The following is a 23,181-nucleotide window of genomic DNA, read 5'->3' as shown; positions in this document are numbered from 1 at the left end:
TCTGGTGAACTCCATGCCCAAGAGGGTTAAGGCAGTGCTGGAAAATAATGGTGGCAGCACAAACTATTGACACTTTGGGCCCAATTTGGAAATTTTCACTAAGGGGCTTACTCACTTTTGTTGCCAGTGGTTTAGACATTAATGGCTGTGTGTAGAGTTATTTTGAGGGGACAGTAAATTTACACTCATTACTTTGAATTGCAACAAAGTGTAATTTCTTCAGTATTGTCACATGAAAAGTCAACTGCAGTTCAAATTTACCTGTGAATAAATTCTTAACAATCTTAGAAGTGTCCCAGACTGATGCCACCAAGCTAAAATTCCATTAACACAACCCCTTATTTCAGTGAGTTTTTTCAACACTTCTAATAGGCGTTACTTTACTAAATAGGCTGTTCTTTTTTCAAGGGACTCTTCACTTTATAAGAGAATATTCCCTTAGTTTAGTGAATGAGTTGAAACTCTGCTGGCTTTCATCACCCAATCATGTGCAAGCAAAATTATTGCTTTTGTTTTATATTCCCTACATATAATTTGGTATTCTTTGCATAGTGAATTTTCCCCACATTCACTACGCAAAGGGAAAATTTCCAGCCCATATACTTATCAATCCCATAATGTGTACATGATCTCAGTATTTTCTATGTAAAATAAGAAATTTACCTGATTGCAGACATTGATGTCCACTCCATTTTTCAAATAATCAAGGGCCTTTTCTAGGTTACCAGCCCGGGCAGCTCTCAAGTAACTTGCACTTGTGTCAGTCTGCTGAAAGACAAGGAGCAAATATTTCATCAATTAATAGGGCGGGTATAAAAACACACATTGTTTTAAAAAAAATGCCATGTGCTTCAATTAAACAAATTTCAAATTTCTGTATATAAGCGTAGAAACATTTGAATACAATGAAATTAACCTGATTGGTAGTCCTAGCTCAATATTTCAGCCTAAGGTTGGTCCCATTTATTCAATGTAATAATGAATAAAATAACGTAACAATTAAAAAAGTTCACCTTTGCAATATACTGTATGATGTAAGGCAGGGTAGTAAACTAGCATGATCTAAAAACAGATTTCACGTGAGCTTGGAAAGCACCCCAAACGCAAGTCAGCAAAATCTCCTGAACTTTGATTTATTTAAATTAATAAACAAGATATGCTTATCTGCTCTGTGCAATGGTATTACACAGAGTATCCCCCTTCCCTCTCTGCTGGGGTCCCACGCCAACGCTCTCCGCTTCTCATCTTCTGTGCCTGCCCTGACTGCAAGCTACTTGCTATTGGGGCAGATGTGCGGGCTTTCTCCCATGCCGGGCTGTGGGTGTCCATGGTCCTGCCCTCTGCTGTATGTTCACAGAATTTACCTAAGAGCAGCAGGAGCCAATGGCTACTGCTGCCTCAGCACAGCCTGTGAGAGCGGGGGGATCAGATGCAGTAAGATGTAAGTGTTTGAGAGAGGCGTACACAAAATGCTAATACATTTTTTTTTTTTTTTTTACCTTAATGCAGTAAATGCATTGAGGTAAAAAAGTTTCAACTTTAGAATCACTTTAACTGAATAGTACATATGGTAGTTAAGAGGCTATGTTTGACCTATATCGCCCTTGCACTGTGTTTTTTTTTTTTTACTGCAGCATGGTGCTTTTAAACTGTAGGCAAACACTGAATGGCACAGAGCACTCTTTGTGGGCCTTGATATATGCCCAATCAGCGTCTATTTGGCACATGCACTTTAATTACTATCAACATACCATTTATTTATTGCATGTTTGATATACTGAAATCAGAATATATGAAAGGGGGCTACATTAGCCGCTCTTTCTTATGGGATGGCGGAAGGGAATAGGGACAATTAGCTTTGGCCAGCCATTTTGTCAGTTAGCTTAATTAGGGTTTTATATTTAATTCAACCATTTGTATTTTAATTTTATACATAAGAGTGACCTTTTGACCCTCTCCTCAGCTTTCCTAGCCTTCCCGATCTGGGAAGCCCACCTTCCCTGTAGCTGGGCAGTTTATGCTAGGTAGCTAGGCAGCCTCTAATCTTCCCCTATTTTTTAGCGAATGAGACCCCTTCCCGCCTTCCCTTTCCCACCTATGAGCCCTCTAGTACCTCAGCTTAAGGCTTATTTAACCACTTTAGCCCCGCTCACATTGAGGCTACTGCGGCATAGTGCCGCGATCCCGTCCAGCGACGTAGACCTACGTCGCTGGACTCCGCCCCTTGTGGGCGGCGCTCGCGCGGCGCCAGAGGCTCGCTCCCGCTGTGTTCATTCACAGCGGGAGTCGGGCCAGGGGAGGAGCAGCGGCGATTGCCGCTGCTCTGCCCCGATCGTCGGGGATCGAGTCTGGAGATCCGCCCGCTGTGTGTAAACACAGCGGGCGGATCTCCATAGTGACAGGGACTGACAGATCGGAGTGTTCAGCATAGCTGGACATCCGATCTGTCCTTCTGTCACACAGTCACCTCCCCCCCCCACACGTCAGTAAGCACCAGGCATACATTAACCCCTCCCTCTCCAATAAAATGAACCCCTTCCCTGCCAGTGTCATTTTTACACTAACAGTGCATATATATAGCACTGATTACTGTAGAAATGTCACTGGTACCCCCAAAAGTGTCAAAAATGTCAGTTAAGGGTCCGATCTGTCCGCCGCAATGTCGCAGTCCCGCAAAAAAAATTGCAGATCACCGCCATTACGCGTTAAAAAAAAAAACACCAAAAATTACAGAAATCTTTCCCTTAGTTAGTAAACGCAATAACTTTTGCGCAAACCAATCAAAATACGCTTATTGCGATTTTTTTTACTAAACATAGGTAGCATAAAACAAATTGGCCAAAAATTTAAAAAAAATTTGATTTTTACATTTTTTTTGGAGGGAATTTCATATAAAAAATGTGAAAAATATTGTTATTTTTTCAAAATAAACGCTCTTTTTTTGTTTATAGCGCAAAAAGTAAAAATCGCACAGGTGATCAAATACCATCAAAAGAAAGCTCTGTTTGTGGGAAAAAAAGGACGTAAATTTAGTTTGAGTATGGCGTCGCACGACCGCGCAATTGTCAGTTAAAGTCGCACAGCGCCGAATCGCAAAAAGTGGCCTGGACGGAAGACAGCAAAATCCTCCGGTGGTAAAGTGGTTAAACAAGGTTCCGTGATCCCAGGGCTCAATCTCTTCAAGGAATCTCTTACCAGCGTTCCCCTCCCTCCCTCCCTTTGGTTTGTCGCGGCTACAATATTAACTGGTTGGGTCACCTCTGCTTTGCAGAGGGGGACGTGTTTTGATAAAAATCTGTTATGATATACTGTAAGTGACAACCCGAGTTGTTGATGACTGGGTTGGTCTGTTGGTGAATATTTAGTGTTATAATACTACAATATTAACTGGTTGGGTCACCTCTGCTTTGCAGAGGAGGAAGTGTTGATAAGTGTTAAAGGATGGTTTGAATTTTGTGGTTATATTTTGATGGTACAACCTGAGTTGTTCATGACTAGGTTGTTGTGGTGATGTTGAATTACGTTATTAATTATTTATTTATGTTTATTTTACCAGTTAATAAACAGCCGCGGCCTTTATTATCCAAACAATTTTGTCCGAGTGCCTTATTTCTTATTTAAATATGTACAGTTCCTGTTTCACTTACTTCCTAATTTAATGGTATTATATTGCTAAAAAAAATTTTGGTTAACATGCTTAACTTAACTCCTTCCTGCCATCCCATGTATTATGATGGAGATATATATCTTTGCACTATAGACCATCTGTCCATCTCAAACAGGTAGCGCCTTTACCAACTTTTTTCCCTCTTCTTTTAATCTATATACCCTTGTTTTGTACAAGGGTAGGTTGGTGGCAACTTACACCTGCTTTTCATATTCATATACACCATAGCGCTGGGCATATTTATTATTTTTAAACACTGAATGCATTTGAATGGAAAATGAAGTGTTTGAATACAACACCCATCAACATGAACCTAAAATTATATTGTATTTATCATGTAAATGACACCCTCTAATCCCTGAAAGTTGTATACTCACCTATCCTAGTCCATTTAAAATGATATTTTAGTTATAGGAGAATCCCAAAAAAGCCAAGTCAGTCCCTGGCACATGCTATTTGAACTTCAATCAAGACAACTCCTGACAAAATTCCCAACTTTGTTCTAATCCACCAGGGAATTTTCGATGTTCCTGCCAAAATCTATGTGCATTGCAACAAGGGTCTACAAACTTTTCAGTACAAGGATCATGTATATTTTACAAATATTCACAGGCCAAAAAAAAAATCCCCTTTAGAGTCCTCCCTTACATCAGGGACCCCATTAGCAACCCCCCCCCCGCTTACATCAGGGTCCTCATGAGAGTCCTCATTACTTCACGGTCCCTATCAGAGTCCCCCATACATCAGGGTCCCTTTAAAGTCCCTTTTACATCAGAGTCCTCATCAGATTCCCTCTTTTTATCACTGACCAAATCTGTGCACACTGAAAATATGTCACTGACCCTGTCTGGGGGCAGGATAAAACCTGGAGGTGGCACACGAGCCATAGTTTGGAGAACCCTGTTGTAGAACCTCCTGTGGAATTATCCATTATGTGCAGACTGAGGAAGTCAAGCAGATCTCACCAATACAGTCCCCAAGACATAACAAGCTGTCAGGTGGATCAACTTTAAAGCATCAACCAAAAACTAAAATTTCAGCTTTGAGTAGACTGACCCTTTAGATCTGTGTCCTCCAATAAAAGTTTGAATGTTGTTTGGTGACAAAGAGGTCTAAAACTTTATGCATTTATTAAATATAGCGTTCAGAAGCATCAGTATGCTTTTTTTTACGATTCAACAAACAAAATGTTAACAACCTGGAATGAGCTCAATTGAAACATTTAGACCCTGTACAAGCCCAATGGAACAAAATAGCGAATGGTAACACCATGTACAAAATGATGGTATTGACCTGACTTTGAATATCAATGTAGCAAAAGATGTGTATAAAGGTGTATATATAAGTGTATATATTATATATATTATTATTATATATGTTTTTATATATATATATATATATATATATATATATATATATATTATTTATATTATATATATTGTTATATATGTGTATATATAACTTTAAAAGTGTACGTAATTGAAACAGTCAGTGTGTTCATTTTATCATATCTAATTTTGCACTGACCGTTATTTCGGAAATAACACTGAACAAATGAAGAAGTATATTCAAAAACTGCTATGTTGGTGCTCACATAATACTGGTTTGTGTAGCTGTCACTAGTTTCACTAGACAGTCTACAGATGCTTCTTTTTACGGTTTTAATTTCTCTCTGACAGTGCTGCAGGCTCAAGTAGAAGTATTCCACAGAAAACCATAGATTTTTTTTACTAATCCTTATGTCTTTTAATCACTTCCTTACAATAAACCACTCCGTACATACACTGGACATTGGTTATATATAGGAGTGTGCTACAAAGTGATATTCAATGTCACAACAATCAGCGGGGGAGTTTCTGAAATCTAGGACAATTGTAACAGCCTGTGTAGTGTATTTTACTTTGAAACCACATTGGATCTATGATAATTAACTGCTCTCAATGTGGCAAGCAATCTGGAGCTGACTGAGGAATTTATTATTACAAGAGAAAACAGCCAGAGAGCAGGTTATGCACTTCTAGGAATAAAAATAGACTTCACACAATAAATGTTATTTTCTAGTCCAGCGTTTCTCAAACTCAGTCTTTAAGTACTCCCAACATCATGTTTTCAGGATTTTCTTCAACATTCACAGGTCATTTAAATCAATGTCAATGGCTTGGTATGACTGCTTTTATCAAAGGGAAATTTCCAAAATATGGCCTGTTGGGGTTACTTGAGGACTAAGGTTGTTCTATTCTGATCAATGCAACTGCCTACGGGTGCACACATAAATCAAGGTGCAAGAGAAGGCCAACTACCCTCAAGTATAACTGTCTAAAGACCGTACTGCATGGGTGTCCAACCTTTTGGCTTCTCTGGGCCACAACGAGTGAAGAGAAATTTTCTCGGGCCACATATAAAATATATACTATAGTTAAGGTATATAAGTAATAAAATGCTCCCGCGCCCTTCCCGCGCCGCCCCCCCCCCCCCCGCACTAATTTAACACAACTAGAGGATGATCAAATGAAATGGAATCAGTATACAGAGGTTACTTCTTCTGAGAGACAATAAAGGAACACTCTAACCACCATGACCACTTCAGTGATTTGAAGTGGTCATGGTGGTAGGAGTCAGAAACACTGCACATGCTTGCTCGCCCCCTCCCCTCCCCTCCGAGACAGCCTCTGCCTACAGTTGTAAGCTGCTGTGGCCGTGCCCCGACCCGACTTCCTTCCTCCCCGGAAAAAAAAAAATTGTCAGGGGGCAGTGAGCCACATTGCCTGTGGTTCTGGGCCGCAGGTTGGACATGTCTGCCGTACTGTAAACATGTACACTGGAAGTTCAGAGGTTGGAAGGTGCAGGAAGATAGCTCTTATACTGGCATATCTGTGAGGGAACCAGACAGTTTTCCCAATATAATGATTTGCCAACAAGAATGTTGCACGAGCAGACACAAGATGGTACCCTATACAGATGGAATGAGAGATGCTCATCACATGCCTATGGGTACCTCATGATTTATATCTGTAGTACAGGCAAAATAAATAACACCATTGAATTATTCAGCTTTTAGGTTTATAATATGATTACACTTGTAGATAAAGGGCCACATGGAAACTGAAGAGCTGTCCTTAATTAGCAGCAGAAATGATAGTTCACTAAAATATCTGAATATCTGTAATCCACAACCACAATCTCTAGATAGTTAAACACCAGCTCCTTATCACCACATCTGGAAGCTTCTCAGTGAGGAAACCCATAGATACTGTGGGTGTTTAGATACACAAGTATGATCCAACTGTCTTCAAGTACAAGTATATTGCCAATTACAAGCACATAGACATCACCTGAATAAGGTGAAAATGCCCACACTGGTCAACTCTAATCTCATGTCTGAGAGTACCCTAAAGAAGAAATGTGCCCTTAGATTGTACTTTCTTTATTAGAAAAAAATCCAAAAGTACATACCAGTACAAACATCAGAGTATTTCGATAGTAACGTTTCGGACTCCAAAGTTAACATCCTTCCTCATACAGAAATACAGATGTCCGAAACGTTATCGAAATACTCTGATATTGTACTGGTATGAATTTTTGGATGTTTTATAATAAAGAAAGAATATTTATGAAGCAATCCCTGTGGACTTGTTCTCTTATATATACAGCCTGTGGGATGGCTTGATTGCTTTGCACACGACTTCAACGAACCATTGCTGTTGTGCTGCTCACCATACTTTTGAAATATTTATATACAGTATATGAATATAAATAGACCAAAAAAATATAAATAGACTAAAAAAAATATATATTTATTATTATTATAAAGCCTGTTGTTAGCAAACAGAAAGACAATATGGACCACAGTATACCTACTCTCAATGACCCTTAACTGTCTGAACATGTGTTTTTTGTATGCACATGTACAGTAAAATAAGCATATGTGCAATATAATTTTTTTTTCCTGTTTTGTGTAATTACTTTACCTAATTTTATGTTTTAATTTGTAGGTCTTATTACAGTCACAAGGGTTAGCTATGTTCCTATAAGACAGCCTACATGGGCTACTTGAAGGACTAAGTGAAACATAAGAATACCAACTTTAACAGGCTTTGCCACCTTTACCTTCCATGTGCCAGCTTCCCTCTCATCAGTGTAGCTGAATTAATGGCAAGATAAGAGTTTGATGTCGCCATCTGCTCTCATTGCCACCAAGACAATTAAAGTTCTCAGTACTGAGAAAACGGAGTCATATGGTCTTGGCAAAGCTAATCAAAATTTCAGAATCAGTGAAAGTGATTGGCAGAGGCCATAGATGATCTTTGCTTTTAGAGGTGGGGATGAGGTGGTTTAAGTAAAAGTATTCATTTATTGGCACCTGCATGCAGGCAGCAATGGAGCTCCTTAGTAAAATGAAAGCAGGTCTCCGCTCAAGAAACTGATAAGTACCTTTTTTGGTGAAGGAGAAGCAAGGACCTTTTTTATTTAGGGTTTTGGGAACCACATCCCTATTCCTCGCCTAGGCCAGAATGATGTAGCCCTCAACCCACAGGCCCTGCTCACAGTCTTCTGCAATACACATATACAAACATCTCAGGATACTTCAGACCAATCGCCCCATAGTCTGTGATCTTTCACATGTGCAGTAAGGGAGAGGCTGTGAGTGATCAGGTGATCAAGTAACAGCCGGCTCCCAAATGCAAGATTGTGACCAAGAAGAAGTAGCCCTTCGAACAATCGGGTGCAAGGAAGATCAGACTCCATGGGCTGGTAAGTGTGTGCTTTTTAAAAGACAGTAGTAAAGTACTTGTGTAGCACCCTCCTAGGTAGGTGCTAGGAAAAGTATATGGGTGACCCTGCCTGCTTATCAGGGGGGCCCTAATTGTTCAATAAGGCTGTCATGTGCTCTCAGGTGTCTGTTGAGTTTGTGGGGTCTCCCCACTGTGTTCAATGAAGGCTCTCATTGGACAGTGGAGGAAACCTGACCAATAGCACACCAGGGCTTGTATCTATCCCAGAGGGCAGAACATGCCACAATGCATCCTGGGATGGGGTATAAGTCTGAGGGGAGCACATGACAGGGTGTCTTTGGCAGGAAGCAGAGTCCCAGGAGGAGGGTGACGTCTGTCTCTCCTCCTGTCAGCAGGAGGAAAGGTGTCCTTGGCGGTCGGCCTAGAGGACGGAAGGTTGAGCTGAGCTGCAGAGAGGGATCCAGTGTGCTGAGGACTGTGTGGAACCGTTGGGGTTGGAGTTTCCAGGAAAGCAGAGTCGTGAGTACTGTGAACTGCCCAGGGGTCTGTATGGGATAGGAGACCACTCCAGGAGGTGAGAGGGATCCAGGAGCCAGCTAACCAGTAGGAAGCTTAGAAAGGGGGTGGAAGAGTCTAAGCCCTGAAGAGAATTCAGTGAGAGAGGGTGCCGGTGTGGGCCCTGAAGTGTTAGGAGTTGTAGCAGTGTTACAAGTAGCTATCTCAGCCAGGAGGGCTAAGGGAAGCTGTGCAAAGGACTTTGTGTCACCGGGTAGTGTCAAAGTCAGTTCAGTGTTAACAAGACAGCAAGTCAGCATTAACAAGCGCCAACCGGCGTTGACAGGCATTCAACTGGCATCAAGTCAGCGTCAAGAGGCATTTTTCTCAGTTGTCCCATTACATTGTGTATAGTCGAGCCAGAGGAGTATCCCACTCATTCCCTTCTCCCATCCAAGTTCCTAAAATAAATACAAAAAACAAAGATGCTGGACTGTTTCTGGTCTCAGTGCTCACACTTGGAGAACACGCTTAAATGTGCTGTTGTTACTAGCGGTAACCCTGGCAGACCCACATCCAGCACAAAGGCTGGAAATCCTGCTACTCTTGTAGATGTTGACTTTTAGTTTTCCCGTAGCCGAGTAACACTCCTCTTTAATGATGCTGACAGGGAAGGGCTAATTAGCATTACAGGATCCGTTATTATCACAGCTATGTCCACTAAATCAAATCTTCAACATATGACTTGGTGGGGGTGCCTGAAGGCTAGCATTAGGAAACACTAATCTACTCTACACACTGGAATGTAAGAATCCTCCACATGCAGGATCATAGTAGATCATATTGCTCTAAAATAATGCAATTAAACAGCTTCATTTCACAATTGAACATAAATTTCCGGTATGTGTTATCTAGAAGCTTTTGGTTCTAAAGATCCATCCAAAATATAAACCACACTTCTTTGTGTCTTTATGCCAGGAAATACATTTCTGGCAAATAGTGTCATCACAAGTGATAATGACATTGAATCTCACTCTTTCACTAGGCTCCACACATTCTCCCACGCCATTATAAAGGACTGACGTTAGATATTCCAGCTAAAATCCAGGCTATGCTCGCTGTGTAATAGACATAGTTATAGTTTGCATTGTATGTCTGCTGCCCCTCACAAAGCTAATTTTGTAAACATCAACTGTGCCCTAACAGACGTCACGCTTTGAGGTAACACAAGTTCACGCCATCTAAATAAGGCAATTGTTCCAAAAACAAGTGTTCAGCATTGCCCGCATCCTGTTTCGGGACACAGGCCAATGCATTTTCTTACTCAGCACAGACAGAAGCTGCTAGAGGTTCTCCTGACAACAAAAACAATTAATGGACAATGCCATCAGCATATAATGCCCTAATAAACAAAATATTTATTCAGAAAATATCAAATCATTACACATTTTAAGAACATCTATTGTTGATATACCTAGTTTATATTAAAGCTGAACTCCAGCCTTACCCTCAGACTTGCACAATTATACAGGCTCCTCTTTCTGTACTGAAACTGCTTACTCTGATTTGACTGCATACTGTGAGCTTCTCACAGCTTACATTAGAAGCTGCCTCAATTCAGATTAAGGCCTGCCTTATTTCCTGGCTGGAGAAGACCAGCAACACATTTCTTCCTGCCCTTGGCTGCCCCTTTCATTCATTTCCAATCATGGAAGCTCAGCATCACAAATGGTTGTTAAAATGGAAGTAAACTCTTCTATTGTTTTCAGCCAAGGAAGCTGCCAGCTTGGCCTCTGTTTAATCTGCAACTGCCATGATGCTGCACACGTGATCCATTATGACACCAGCCATTTGATGGTTTGACAGTTTGGTTGAGAGCACAACCAATGTGACCGCTACCATTCCTGGCATGCAGGGAATATTAACTGTTTTTTGAAACTATTAATTTGATGGGTTTACTTCCGCTTTAACTAGGGGAGTCTACGTGCAAAGGTAGCCTGCCTAGGATTGCCAACTCATCCAGACTTACATTTACCTATTAATGCATTTGGATATTTGCATACCTACTCCCAAATGTAAGCTCACTGCTTGCATCAAGGATGGGAGCTTTTAAGGCTCCATTCACACTACTGTGTGACCATTGACTGCTACAGGACCCGTTCTAATAGGAGGGACACAAGTAAAGCTCCGACTTAGAAAAAGGGTCCTGTACTACTTCGGGGCGACCTCGAAGCGACTTGCATAGACATTCATTATATGAAGTCCGTGCAAGTCGCACCGAAGTCGCGGCGAACGGGACTTCACAAGTCGCCCCCGAAGTAGTACAAAGTCATGCCGCTTCAGTGTGAATGGGCTCTTAAAGGTGTACTCTGGCAGGGTTTTGTGATGTCTTTAGGAAGCTATGTACAGCCCCCTGCTGGCCCTTACCACCAGCCATGCTCTACCTCCATTGCATAGAAAAGCATAGAGACATAAGGGTGGATTTACTAAAGGCAAATAGGCTGATCACTTTGCAAGGGAATTTTCCGCAGAGCTTAAGGAACACGGTGAAGTTTAATGATGCAGAAACATCGGCAGGAAAAAAAAAGTAAAGGTTTAATTTGTATTTTCATTAGCATGTACTGTAGATGAGGAGGGAAGGAGGAACCAGGGAAGGCAAAAAAAGTAAGCAGTTAAATATATCACCACGCAAACAGTAATGCTGCCCTTTCCCAATATATCAATGGTCCAAATTAGCCGGCCTGGTTTGTGTTGTGGTGTCCATGGAAAGATGAAAGTAAGACATGAGGGGATGACACATATTTTCAATCATAAACATTATACTAAGTTACCATTATTATTAGGATAAAGTATACATGCATTTGTGTTTTGCTTCTGTAAAACATTTTAGACAGATGTGGAATGAAGCCTCTAAATCTTGAAGTGGATTTAATGTAGCTGTGAACATTTTCTTTCATTGTTGTTGCAATTCATCAAAACAGGGTGAATTTACTAAAGGCAAATAGACTGTGTACTCTCCAAGTGCTATTGCACTCATTTTCCCCAGAGTTTAGCTAATGTGATAAAGTTCTGCTGATTTCCATCATCCAATCATGTGCAAGCAAAAATGCGGTTTTCTTTTTTCTTAATTTTCCTTGCATTTGATTGAGTATTATTTACAAAGTGAAGCTTTGTAGCATATTTACATTTACTAAGGAAAATGACTGCAGCCACACTTGCAAAAGTGCAGCCTATTTGCCTTTAGTAAATCAACCCCATTGCATTGCTTTTATTCTTCCATACAACATAAATGCATCTGAAACACATTCTAAACTGATTGTAGTTATTCTGAACAAATCATAAGCAAATCTTTCATTTAAATTTGTATTAACGTTTCAACAAAAGTATAACTGCAGACAACTGTAAGCTTACATCAATAGTTTCCATCTGAACCCAAAGGCTGGGTCAATAATAAATATAAAGGTGGCAGTATAATCAAGGGGATTTTCCTTACCACCCCAACCTGCACATAATGTTATTCTGTAAAGGGCAATCTCCCTGAAAAGACACAGCAACAGCAACAACAAGAATATACTTTACGGTATTTGAATTTTATTGCATATTTACATTAGTCCAGCTTGGACCAATGTAAGAATGCACACCTCATACCTGAGCAATTCCTGTGGAAGCTGTAAATCACTGTTGTAATTGCTGCTACTACAGTGATGGCTGTAGTCTTCCAGGTCCAGCGGCTGTCCTTTTGCATAGTAACCACAGCGGGTCACTCACTTGGTACTGCTGCCATTTACAGAACATCTTGTCTTTTTCAATGAATATAATATAATCTCTGATTAAATGAAGTGGAAATCTTAGTGTCACTGACCCGCCTCTCCTCCAATAATGCCTTGTACTCATTGAAAAAAATACAAGGTATTCTGTAAATTGCAGCAGTGCCAAGCGAGCGACCCCCTGTGGTTACTAAGTAAAAGGGCCGCTGCTTGGTAACACACCTGCAGTACTAGCTGTAATAACGCAAACTGGGCACCCCAAAAGTCTGTGTGTATCAGATTTATCACTTGTCATATATAGCTCAGCTGGTAGAACAGCCAAATATTAATTTCCGGCGCGCTGTTTTTAGCAAAGAATCCAAACTTCAGTGTATTTTATAACTCCTGAGCTGATAATAGTACAACCAGAACAAGGACATATTTACCTGTGTCAGTTAATAAGAAGCATGTTAAGCCCAAACACGACTATAATAGAAGGTACTGGTGGAAAACTTGACACATCACCTCTCCTAGGTGTAAAAGACAACCAATACCCATCTGTATTTATTCAAAAGGTAATTTCCATGTGGTCAATAATACACAAGTTACCAGAATACAACCTGTAAGTATTCCAAGACATTATTATCTGTATAAAACTGTACATGGTCATAAACACAGTGACATCCCATTGGCTACTCATCACACCTTCATATTGGTCAGATCATGTCAGTACACACCAGGCCCAGACTGGGACAAAAAATAGGCCCAGGCATTTTAGACTGAGCAGCTCAGGGGGGCTTTGCAGGGGCAGTTGCCGATGGAATTTGAGGTTCCAAGATATGTGGATTTGATTACACTACCTTTTTTAGTTTAATCTGACAGAGTGGGGCCAATTTAGATCAGAGCTGCCAAATGATCCTGTTTTTTGGTCTAACTTTAACTTAGGTTTTGATGGTGGAGTCCTGAAAATAGTATGAAGCAGCACAAGATGAGGGTTGCTCTAATCCAGGGTTAAATAAATGTTTTGGGCATAGTATGCCGAAAATGTTTTCAAAGAAATTGAGAGAGCCAGATACATAAAAAAAACTGTCAACTCCACGGGAAAAGGAATCTTTATAAAATAAATGCTGTAAACCACTTGAATAATATAAATAAACTGAGCTTTGCACCTTCACACCACAGATCAGCCCCAATTTCTTCACCTTTACACCTCAAATCAGTCCCAATTCCTTCACACCTCAGATCAGCCCCAATTCCTGCACCATCACACCTCAGATCACCCCAATTCCTGCACCATCACACCTCAGATCACCCCAATTCCTGCACCTTTACACCTCAGATCACCCCAATCCCTGCACCATCACACCTCAGATCACCCCAATTCCTGCACCTTTACACCTCAGATCACTCCAATCCCTGCACCATCACACCTCAGATCACCCCAATTACTGCACCATCACACCTCAGATCACACCAATTCCTGCACCTTTACACCTCAGATCACCCAAATCCGTGCACCATCACACCTCAGATCACCCCAATTCCTGCACCTTTACACCTCAGATCACTCCAATCCCTGCACCATCACACCCAAGATCACCCCAATTCCTGCACCTTAACACCTCAGATCACTCCAATCCCTGCACCATCACACCTCAGATCACCCCAATTCCTGCACCTTAACACCTCAGATCACCCCAATTCCTGCACCTTTACACCTCAGATCACTCCAATCCCTGCACCATCACACCCAAGATCACCCCAATTCCTGCACCTTAACACCTCAGATCACTCCAATCCCTGCACCATCACACCTCAGATCACCCCAATTCCTGCACCTTAACACCTCAGATCACTCCAATCCCTGCACCATCACACCTAAGATCACCCCTATTCCTGCACCTTCACACTACAGATTACCCCAACTCCTGCATCTTCACAACTCAGATCAGCCGCAACTCCTGAACCTTCAGAACACACAAAAAGCAATGCAGCTAGTCACTCAGAGGTATCAAAAACAGTAGGAATCAGCAGATTCCTGCCCTTGCCATTTGCATTGTGCCTAAACTCATGTGCAAATGTAGCCTTAGAACAGGGATTGGGACCTACTACTTTAGAAAAAAAAAGTTACCAAACCCTGTTATAAAGTGCAGTTCCCTTTTTAAAATTGCTAAAGAACAAAGCCAGTTATACAGCATGACTTACAAAGCCAGATATAATGGAGTGCTCACAAAGCCAATTATTAAGCAAAACTCCTTTATAACTGGCTCTGCGAGTAATGCTTAATAAATGGCTTTGTGAATACTGAAAAGCCAGTTATAAAGCATTAAGCCTTGTACACACCACTAAACTGACTTGCTCAGGTTGGAGCCACTGTACTAACAATCTGATGTTAGTACAGTGATATCCATTGCTGAGCAATTGTGTTCTGACAGGGGGACAGCCCCCGCTAGAACACTCCGGTTAGTGCTCTCAGTCATTGGCTAAGAGCGCTGATCGGGAGCTGGTTGGCAGACCTTTTTTGATCATGACCCTTAGATAGAAGACGAATTGACTGGCTGCAATACACACAGGCTGAAGCCAGCCGACATTTAGCCAGTGTGTACTAGGATTTACTGACAAATTAAATGAAAGAAGTAATACTCACAAAGCCAGTTATTAAGCAATAGCCTTATTAACCTCCCTGGCGGTATGATTCTTTTGGATTTTAGGTGCTGAAAGCGGTACCATTATTTTGCATGTAATTCTTGAGAATGAGCAGCCCAAACCAACTATTTACATATTTTTTTTTTCACTGTGCGTTCTTCTTTATAACATCTCGGGTATGATAAAGTTTGAGACACAAAATCATAAATTATAATATAATAAAAAACTATAAATAAGTTAAAGTGTGTATGTATGTATACATATATTTAATACTGTATATATATATTATATATATATATATATATATATATATATATATAATATATATATATATGTGTGTATATATATATATATATATATATATATAAAAAGTACAGTAAAACTGCAGGAAAGGGCACGGGGGGGGCAATGTAATGTGAATTTATTTTATTTTGATTTGTATCAGTGTGTTTGGTGCGTTTTACATTTCAATTTGCCGCTGGTTCCACCCCCCTGCGAACGTCACGTCGCAGGAGACGGAAGCCGGGGCACGGAGAGGATCGGGAGGAAGATCCGCCGCCACATACCGCTCGCATGCATTGCTGGATCCCGGTGACAAGGTAAGAAACCTCTTTTACAGGATCCAGCAATGCTTCTGGCGGTACCCCGAGTGTGGCTCGGGGTTACCGCTTTTGGCTCTGAAATTTAACCCCGAGCCACGCTCAGGAATACCGCTGAGAGGGTTAAGCCCTCCCTCCCACACATGAAAGCCAGCAAGGTGCTGCGGCCGCTTATATGGAAGGTGGTGGCGCAAAAGTCCTAGGCTTCTCCATTCCTGCTCCTCTCCCGGCATCCTGGTTGCCAGGTGCCTGGTGGCTGCGGGGCGCATCCACAAAATGGGACCTTCAGCTCAGCGGCGGCCTAGATTGCCATGCAATGGCTTGTTGGGCCACCCACCATCACTGAGCATATGCGGCACATCCACCCGCGGCCGGCCCTTCACAGAGAGCTCTACTTACGACATGCCACCCGACAGCCCTGGCCTGGCCCACCGGGCATCAGACAAGATCTGTGCTCATTGATTGGCTTATTGCACAGAACCAGGACATGAAGTAATTTAAACCTTAATTCCTTTTTATTTCTTTGTTGCACTATTGTCTCTTCGTTCATTTCTAATATCCTTTGTACTAAAATATTTTGTTTGCACAATTTTACTTTTTCTATTATTAAACAATATTTTGAAAAGTGTTAATAGCGTCTCTAATGCACTAACGCAGAACTTAAAGAATCCCTGTCACCTTGAAGAGTGCTACTATATGGCAATTCTCTGGATATGCCCGTCGGTGATGACAGTGTGTATTACGAACATTTCTTGCAAGTCATACTTATTATTACTAATATTGTGAACATTTGCTATTTTATGATACAAAATATCTGGTGGCAGAGTAGCATTAATTGCATAGTTAACCACACCCAGCGACGATAGCTCTCAATAAGCTGGCAGATTGTGGTCCCACGAGCTGGAAATCTTTGTGCAAGGTAAGAATGAGAGGGTCATCGTTGTGTATGAGTGACAGCGTGGTGTGAGTTTGACCCACCATATGTCACAAGAAGAAACGGTGATGCTGCGTCCGACACACCAGCGACTAATACAGGGATTTGCAACTTCCACAGGCATTGCTCATATATGAGGTATGCAAACTTACATTGGTCCAAGCTAGATCAATGCAACCATACAATAAAATTCATATACTTTAAAACCTATTCAAATTCAAAACCCTTTTTAGATGAGGTATGGTTAAAACACCTGTAAATTTTTGGGGATTTTTTTTTTTTTTTTGCCCCAGGAATACAGGAAAGTAAGAGAAAATATATCTAAACCCAGGGAAAATCTTAAACATTCGATCAAATGTCCCTAATAGAAGATTTTCCCTCAGATAATGTTGTGGTAAAAAATGAATTTTCCATTACAAAAATCACCAGGACAAATGGAGAGGGTAAATCTCCCCAATGGGAACACAGACATGAATAAAATCTTAAAAAGATTTTCTACTTCTGTTTAAAACATAGTGAAAATGTTGGCTTCATGCATACTTTAGGAAGAGTACGACGAACAACACCCAAATATGAATAATTTGGAAACAAACACATGAGCTCTGCAGAATATACGTACATAGATGATGGTAATCTAAAAATTACCTTGGGTAAGGGCAAAAATAAGAAGACAGAGGGAAGGCAGGAGAAAAGAAGAATGTAGAAAAGAGAATGATAAATAGAAAGGTAAATGAAGGCTTTAGAACAATCTTAAGCCTGGTATATGCTATTCATTTTTTTCCGCTCAACCCAGTGGGTTGAACAAAAAAAATAAAAAAAAAAACTGTCAGCTCCAGCTTGAGCCACTATACTAACTATGTGAAGTCAGCATAGCGATCTCCCCTGCAGAGCTATTGTGTTCTGATATGTATATTTTATAAATGCTATGGGGTTGATTTACTAAAACTGGAGAGTGCAAAATCGAGTACAGCTCTGCATAGAAACCAACCAGCTTTCAGATTTTTTTTTCAAAGCCTAATTTAACAAGTTTGAAACTGATTGACATGTCATGTACAACTGCACCAGAGTTTGCACTCTACAGTTTTATTAAATAAACCCCAATGTGTTGCATTTTACAGTTTAGATTGTACGCTTTAAGTAGTGTCTCTAACATAATGGGGTTCATATACTAAAGACAAAAAGGCTGCTAACTTTGCATGGGACTTTGCTTTTTGCAAGGGAATTTTCCCTTAGGTTAGTGTATGCAGTGACAATTCATTTTGCAAAGAACACCCAGTCATCTAAACAAAAATTTTTTAAAAAAGCTGTTTTTTTGGTTGAACATAACTGGATGATGGAAGTCAGCACAGTTTTCCCATATTCACTAAGCGAAGAGAAAATTTGTTTGCAAAGTAGATATCCTATTTGCCTTTAGTAAAATCAATCCCAAGGTTTTATTAGATCCATTTCTTTTCAGGTCATGCTTTCATTTAACTTGTGAACTTATAAAACAGGTTTCACATGGAAATACAAAACCACTTCCATACATTTAGATTTATCTTCAACTTTTTACCTTTCTATCTTTTTTTTTTTTTCATTTTTGGACCTCAGCGTAACAGAGCTTTGTGTATGCCGATTACTATGACGATAAGGTAACATAATTCTTGTCCTGTGATGTAAAGTTTTGTAAAATGATTCTGTAGGACTTTAAAAAGAGCAGTGTTGTGTGCCACTGTCATCTGTGCTCGTTTCATTACATGCAAATGTGAAAAAAATGCATCCGCTTTGGAAAAATAAAGCAGTGCACAAAAATTCTGGTTTAGGTCCTGTTCAAATGTTCTAGGGTCCAAATGTATGAAAGTCTGGTAAAAAGTGTACTTAACTAATTACGGCTGTACCATGCTAAAACAATTCTATCCATTCAAACTATTTTGTACCATTACAAGTAAAATAATCCAAGGTACAAGTTATCATGTATTTGTGCAAACACACAAGAACCGTTTATCAAGGTTGCTAGAATGATACAGCAGCTTAACTAAGGCAATTTGTTCCACTTTAGCTTTGTGGATATTTCAGCATCCTCTTTGCATTATAAAATGAACCCACATGGCCAACTTGGCTAATCCACTCCTCTTCATTCTTCAAGCTCATGTGAACTGCCAAACCCAATCCCTGAGTGCTTTACAAAAGATTCCATATTTATAGAGAAATAATAATTAACATTTATCAGTATTATTATTTTGTAATCTTCAAAAATAATCACATCTCTTTCTGTTGCTAAGGAAAAAAGGACCTTCCTGTAAATGTGAGCATGATTCCAAAAAATATATTTTTTTCTTGTGAAACAGAAGGACAACCAGCAGATAATTACTTGTAAATTAAACCAGCAAGCGGGAACATATGAAAAGTAAGAGGATTAAGAGGATTTAGATTCCAAAGGAAAGTCCGTATAGTGTGTTCTAAACCCAGACACAAACCATCTCCACTGTCAAGAATCAATGTTTATTGTAGATGGTTTAGAAATGGCCTGTATTATGTGCTTGCGTTACTTGATCTTAGGATTCCTGGTGCGCTGGCGTTTACCTGGCCCAAGTACAAAACTCCATGGCAGCTGTCTTACAGGGTGAAACTTCCGGCTTTAGAAACTTGCTGAGAACTATGAACACTGGCTTTCTGCATCCAGCAATGTTCAATGTAGTCACTGTTCTTTCTTGTCACCTTCTAAAGATTTGTGGACAAATAGTGGTACTTTCCACACCAGGAGGCACAGAAAGATATGGGATATCCATCTTGTAACATATTACTCTCAAACAATAATAGATTGTTAAAATTACCTAAGGTTTATATAGAGTAAGTAAAGTTGCATCAAAGTCACTGTAAAGCCATAAAAGCAGCGCACAGTCCAACTATCATCATATAAATCCACTAGTTTTACCTGAATCTTATTTCTGTAGAGTTCACTGCGAATGGAAACCATTCAATTCATGCACTTTTATCAACAAGCTTATCCAAGCTTTCAAGCCAGGCCTAACTATTGACTTGTGGCCGTGAAAACCTTACTTCTAGCAAACATCTGGTAAAAAGGTCTACGTTTATTAAAAGAGAGAATTTATATCATTTCGGCTCTCAGCAGTTCTTAAAATCATCTTCTCTGGCACCCTGTTATTGAAGCCAAGAACATTTGTTCTCAGAAGGAGAACAGAGGAGATATTTTTCCTCTGAGAATGGCTGAGATCTGTATATAAGGGGAAGGGCTGCTTGTGATCTTGTGAGATATTATGAGATTACAGTGCAGCCTAGATTTTACTTTCAAAGATTTTTATTAAGTTTTAACAAAGCAAAATCCATCAACAGATAACATTTAGCCAAATAAGACGGTAGGTAACATACAGAAAGCTTCACCATGCACGTTATGACCGGTGGAGTGAAAAAATGTCATCCATAAACAACAATGCAGGTAAAAAAGCTCCTATGGAGCCAGAGCAACGCGAGTAAAAATAGAACATCACACAGTCGGGGGGGCCCCCTGACCCCCAGGCAACCCCAATGGGATCACAATCTGTCACCTGAAGAGCCAGAAAAGGACCCCACCCAAATAAGTGATCAGCTGCAGACTGAAGAAGGAGTTCAGAATACAAAATATTGAAGACGGTTCGGATAAGAATCAGGACCGCCTAGGTAATTTGCCAAGGTCATCGGTGAGGAGCATAAATCAGGAGTGCAGTAACGTCTGAGCTCCTATGAGAAGCATAAGTAGCAGTTCCAGAAAAAGGGTCCTTGTAGCAGGGAAACCATAGGAGAGCAGGATCAACTAGCATCCTGGCATGGATACCTTAACCACAGTGGGAACCTATCAACAGGGGTGAAGAAGAGAGAGCAGCAGGTAAGAGAAGACAAACGGGGAAACAGACGAGAAGAAAGAAAAGAGAGGAAGGAGTGAAGTAGGGTTAGAATACATATACGCCCCAAAGGTCCCAAGATCCACCAACAGTTTGAGATAAACCCCTCAATAGATAAGTGAGGTGTGAGTAGCAGCCTAGGTTTTAAACGTGAAACCAAAGTTAAAAAGACAATGTAATTACATGAAATTAATAAACACTGAGCACTGGCATTTTTATTAACACATATTTTGGCACATTCTTTAAATGTGTATTTTGGGATGTATTGCACAATAGAATACTCCTTCAATTTGATGTCATAAAATCTATTTATAACTCAAATCTGTTTTGTTATTTGCAATTTCCCTATGCCTACAATGCCCAATTTCAAACTGCTATAATCAGTGTTCAAATGGGAGACCTAATGGCCTTGCTCCTTGATGATAATTAAGTTAAGGCTCAAATACTGTATACAAACAATTGTGTATAGATACCAGTAAGGTCCTCGCGCCTTGTAGAAATGCATGGGTGACAGACTTTTCTCAGCTGGATGACAATGATGCTATGATCTCTGGGAGGTTATATTTTCTAGATCAGTGTCAGCTAGAAACCGTGTCTTTTGGGATTGGTAGACTCCTTGGCCCCAAAAAAGGTGATCCGTACTCTGCTAACCTTAATACTGTACTATGCCAGGAAGCTTATAATTGTCTCTGCAGCTTCTGTCGTTTCAGCCTGGAAAATGCTTCTCAACAAGGCTCTACCATTCTATAAAGGCAACTTATACTAGCAGAGGAGATCCTAATAAATTTATTAAGGTATGGGGTGGATAGGTTAAAATTATTTCTACTGTGTCAGAGTAGATAAACTCTATTTTCCTGCTCCTAGAGTTTACAGTATGCCCAGTGTATAGTGATGTGGATCAGTGTTCTTAGATTGTCTACTAGGATCCTCTGTGTGGGAATATTTATGCATTGCTCACGTAACAAGTGGATAATCGTTGTCTCATTTATGTCGTTTTTTGGATATGGGAGCCGGCAAAATTGAACTACTGTAAAGGACCGTTTTGTTTAGACACACATTCTGAAAGGTATAACTGTGTTACATAGGATTTGTATTAGCCTTGGAGTTGTACTGATAGCTTTGGGCTGCTGTCTTGTGTCATTGTTTGTTATGTAAGCCTGGTTGTCAGACTGTTGATGTATAACTAATTATTGTGAAAATATTAAAAAGAAATTTACAAAAAAATAAAATGTATTTTTTTTTCTCGTTTTATTGAGCATTTTGGCATTTTTTGCATGTAATTTGGTGCTTTTTCAACATAAATTTTGCAATTTTGGAGATATCTTTTGGTGGCATTTGATCACTACTGTTTTTTTTTTTATTTGTTTGCGCTATAAACAAAAGAAGACCGACAATTAAAAAAAAAAAAAAACAATATTCTTTACTCTCTGCTATGAAACATATCCAATAAAAAAAAATATATATAAAATCAAATGTCTTCATAAATTTAGGCCAATATTTATTCTGCTACATATTTTTTGGGGAAAAAAATCCCAATAAGTGTATATTGATTGGTTTGCACAAAAGTTAAGAAAGTCTATGAAATATGGTATATATACAGGAATTTTTTATTATTATTTTTTTAATACTTGTTTTTGTGGCAATCAGCGGCAATAGTGGGACTGCGATATTGCGGCGGACAATCAGACACTGACAATTTGCGGGAACCGGTGACACTAATACAGAGATCAATGCTAAAATAATGAACTATCACTATACTAATGACACTGGCTAGGAAGAGGTTAAACATTTAGGGCGAACAAAGAGTTAAATGTGTGCCTAACCAGTGTTTATGTGTACAGTGTGGTATTTTTACAAAGAGATGTGCTGGATTTTAAGCCCTGCTTTGCAGAGAAAAAAAATCCACCACATCTCTGCTGACAGGATGGAGCTCTGCCTTGTTTACATAGGCAAAGCTCTGTCTTATGTCTCACCTTGACCATCAGCAGGTGCAAGTGGTCATCCATTGGCCAGTACACGCTGAGTGGCTTCTACTGTGACTAATCACAGCAGTAGAAGCGCGTGCCCCTTATGCAGTAGTGAAGAATCACGTATATATACGTTGCCTGGTCTGATGAGTCTCGATTTCAGCTGCGACATTTAGTTGCTAGGGTTAGAATTTGGCATAAACAACATGAAAGCATGGATCCATCCTGCCTTGTATCAATGGTGTAGGCTGGTGGTGGTGTAATGATGTGGGGATATCTTCTTGGCACACTTTGAGCCCCTTAGTATCAATTGAGCATGGTTTAAATGCCACAGCCTACCCAAGTATTGTTGCAGACCATATCCATCCCTTTATGACTACAATGTGAATGTACCCATCTTCTGATGGCTACTTCCAGCAGGATAATGCACCATGTCACAAAATTCAAATAATCTAAAACTGGTTTCTTGAACATGACAATGGGGTCACTGTACTCCAATGGCCTCCACAGTCACCA

The 23,181-nt window shown here is 40.1% G+C and overlaps 1 protein-coding gene across 40 annotated transcripts in view; it reads right to left on the bottom strand.

The window, feature by feature from the left end:
- ANK3 (ankyrin 3) overlaps window positions 1-23,181 on the bottom strand; it is a 920,123-nt gene that overhangs the window by 295,307 nt on the left and 601,635 nt on the right. For 27 of the 40 annotated variants that reach the window (XM_082268164.1, XM_082268128.1, XM_082268126.1 and 24 more), the window contains one exon: window positions 664-768. In XM_082268164.1, coding sequence (XP_082124290.1) covers window positions 664-768 — 105 coding nt within the window. The remainder of the gene's footprint in view (window positions 1-663; window positions 769-23,181) is intronic. The other 13 variants (XM_082268127.1, XM_082268156.1, XM_082268129.1 and 10 more) reach the window with 1 other exon arrangement.

Source organism: Pelophylax lessonae (genome assembly GCF_965119305.1).
Source record: "Pelophylax lessonae genome assembly, chromosome: 9".
NCBI classification, from domain to species: Eukaryota; Metazoa; Chordata; class Amphibia; order Anura; family Ranidae; genus Pelophylax; species Pelophylax lessonae.
The sequence above is the reverse complement of the archived record's forward strand: the minus strand, read 5'-3'. Positions and strand labels throughout refer to the sequence as shown.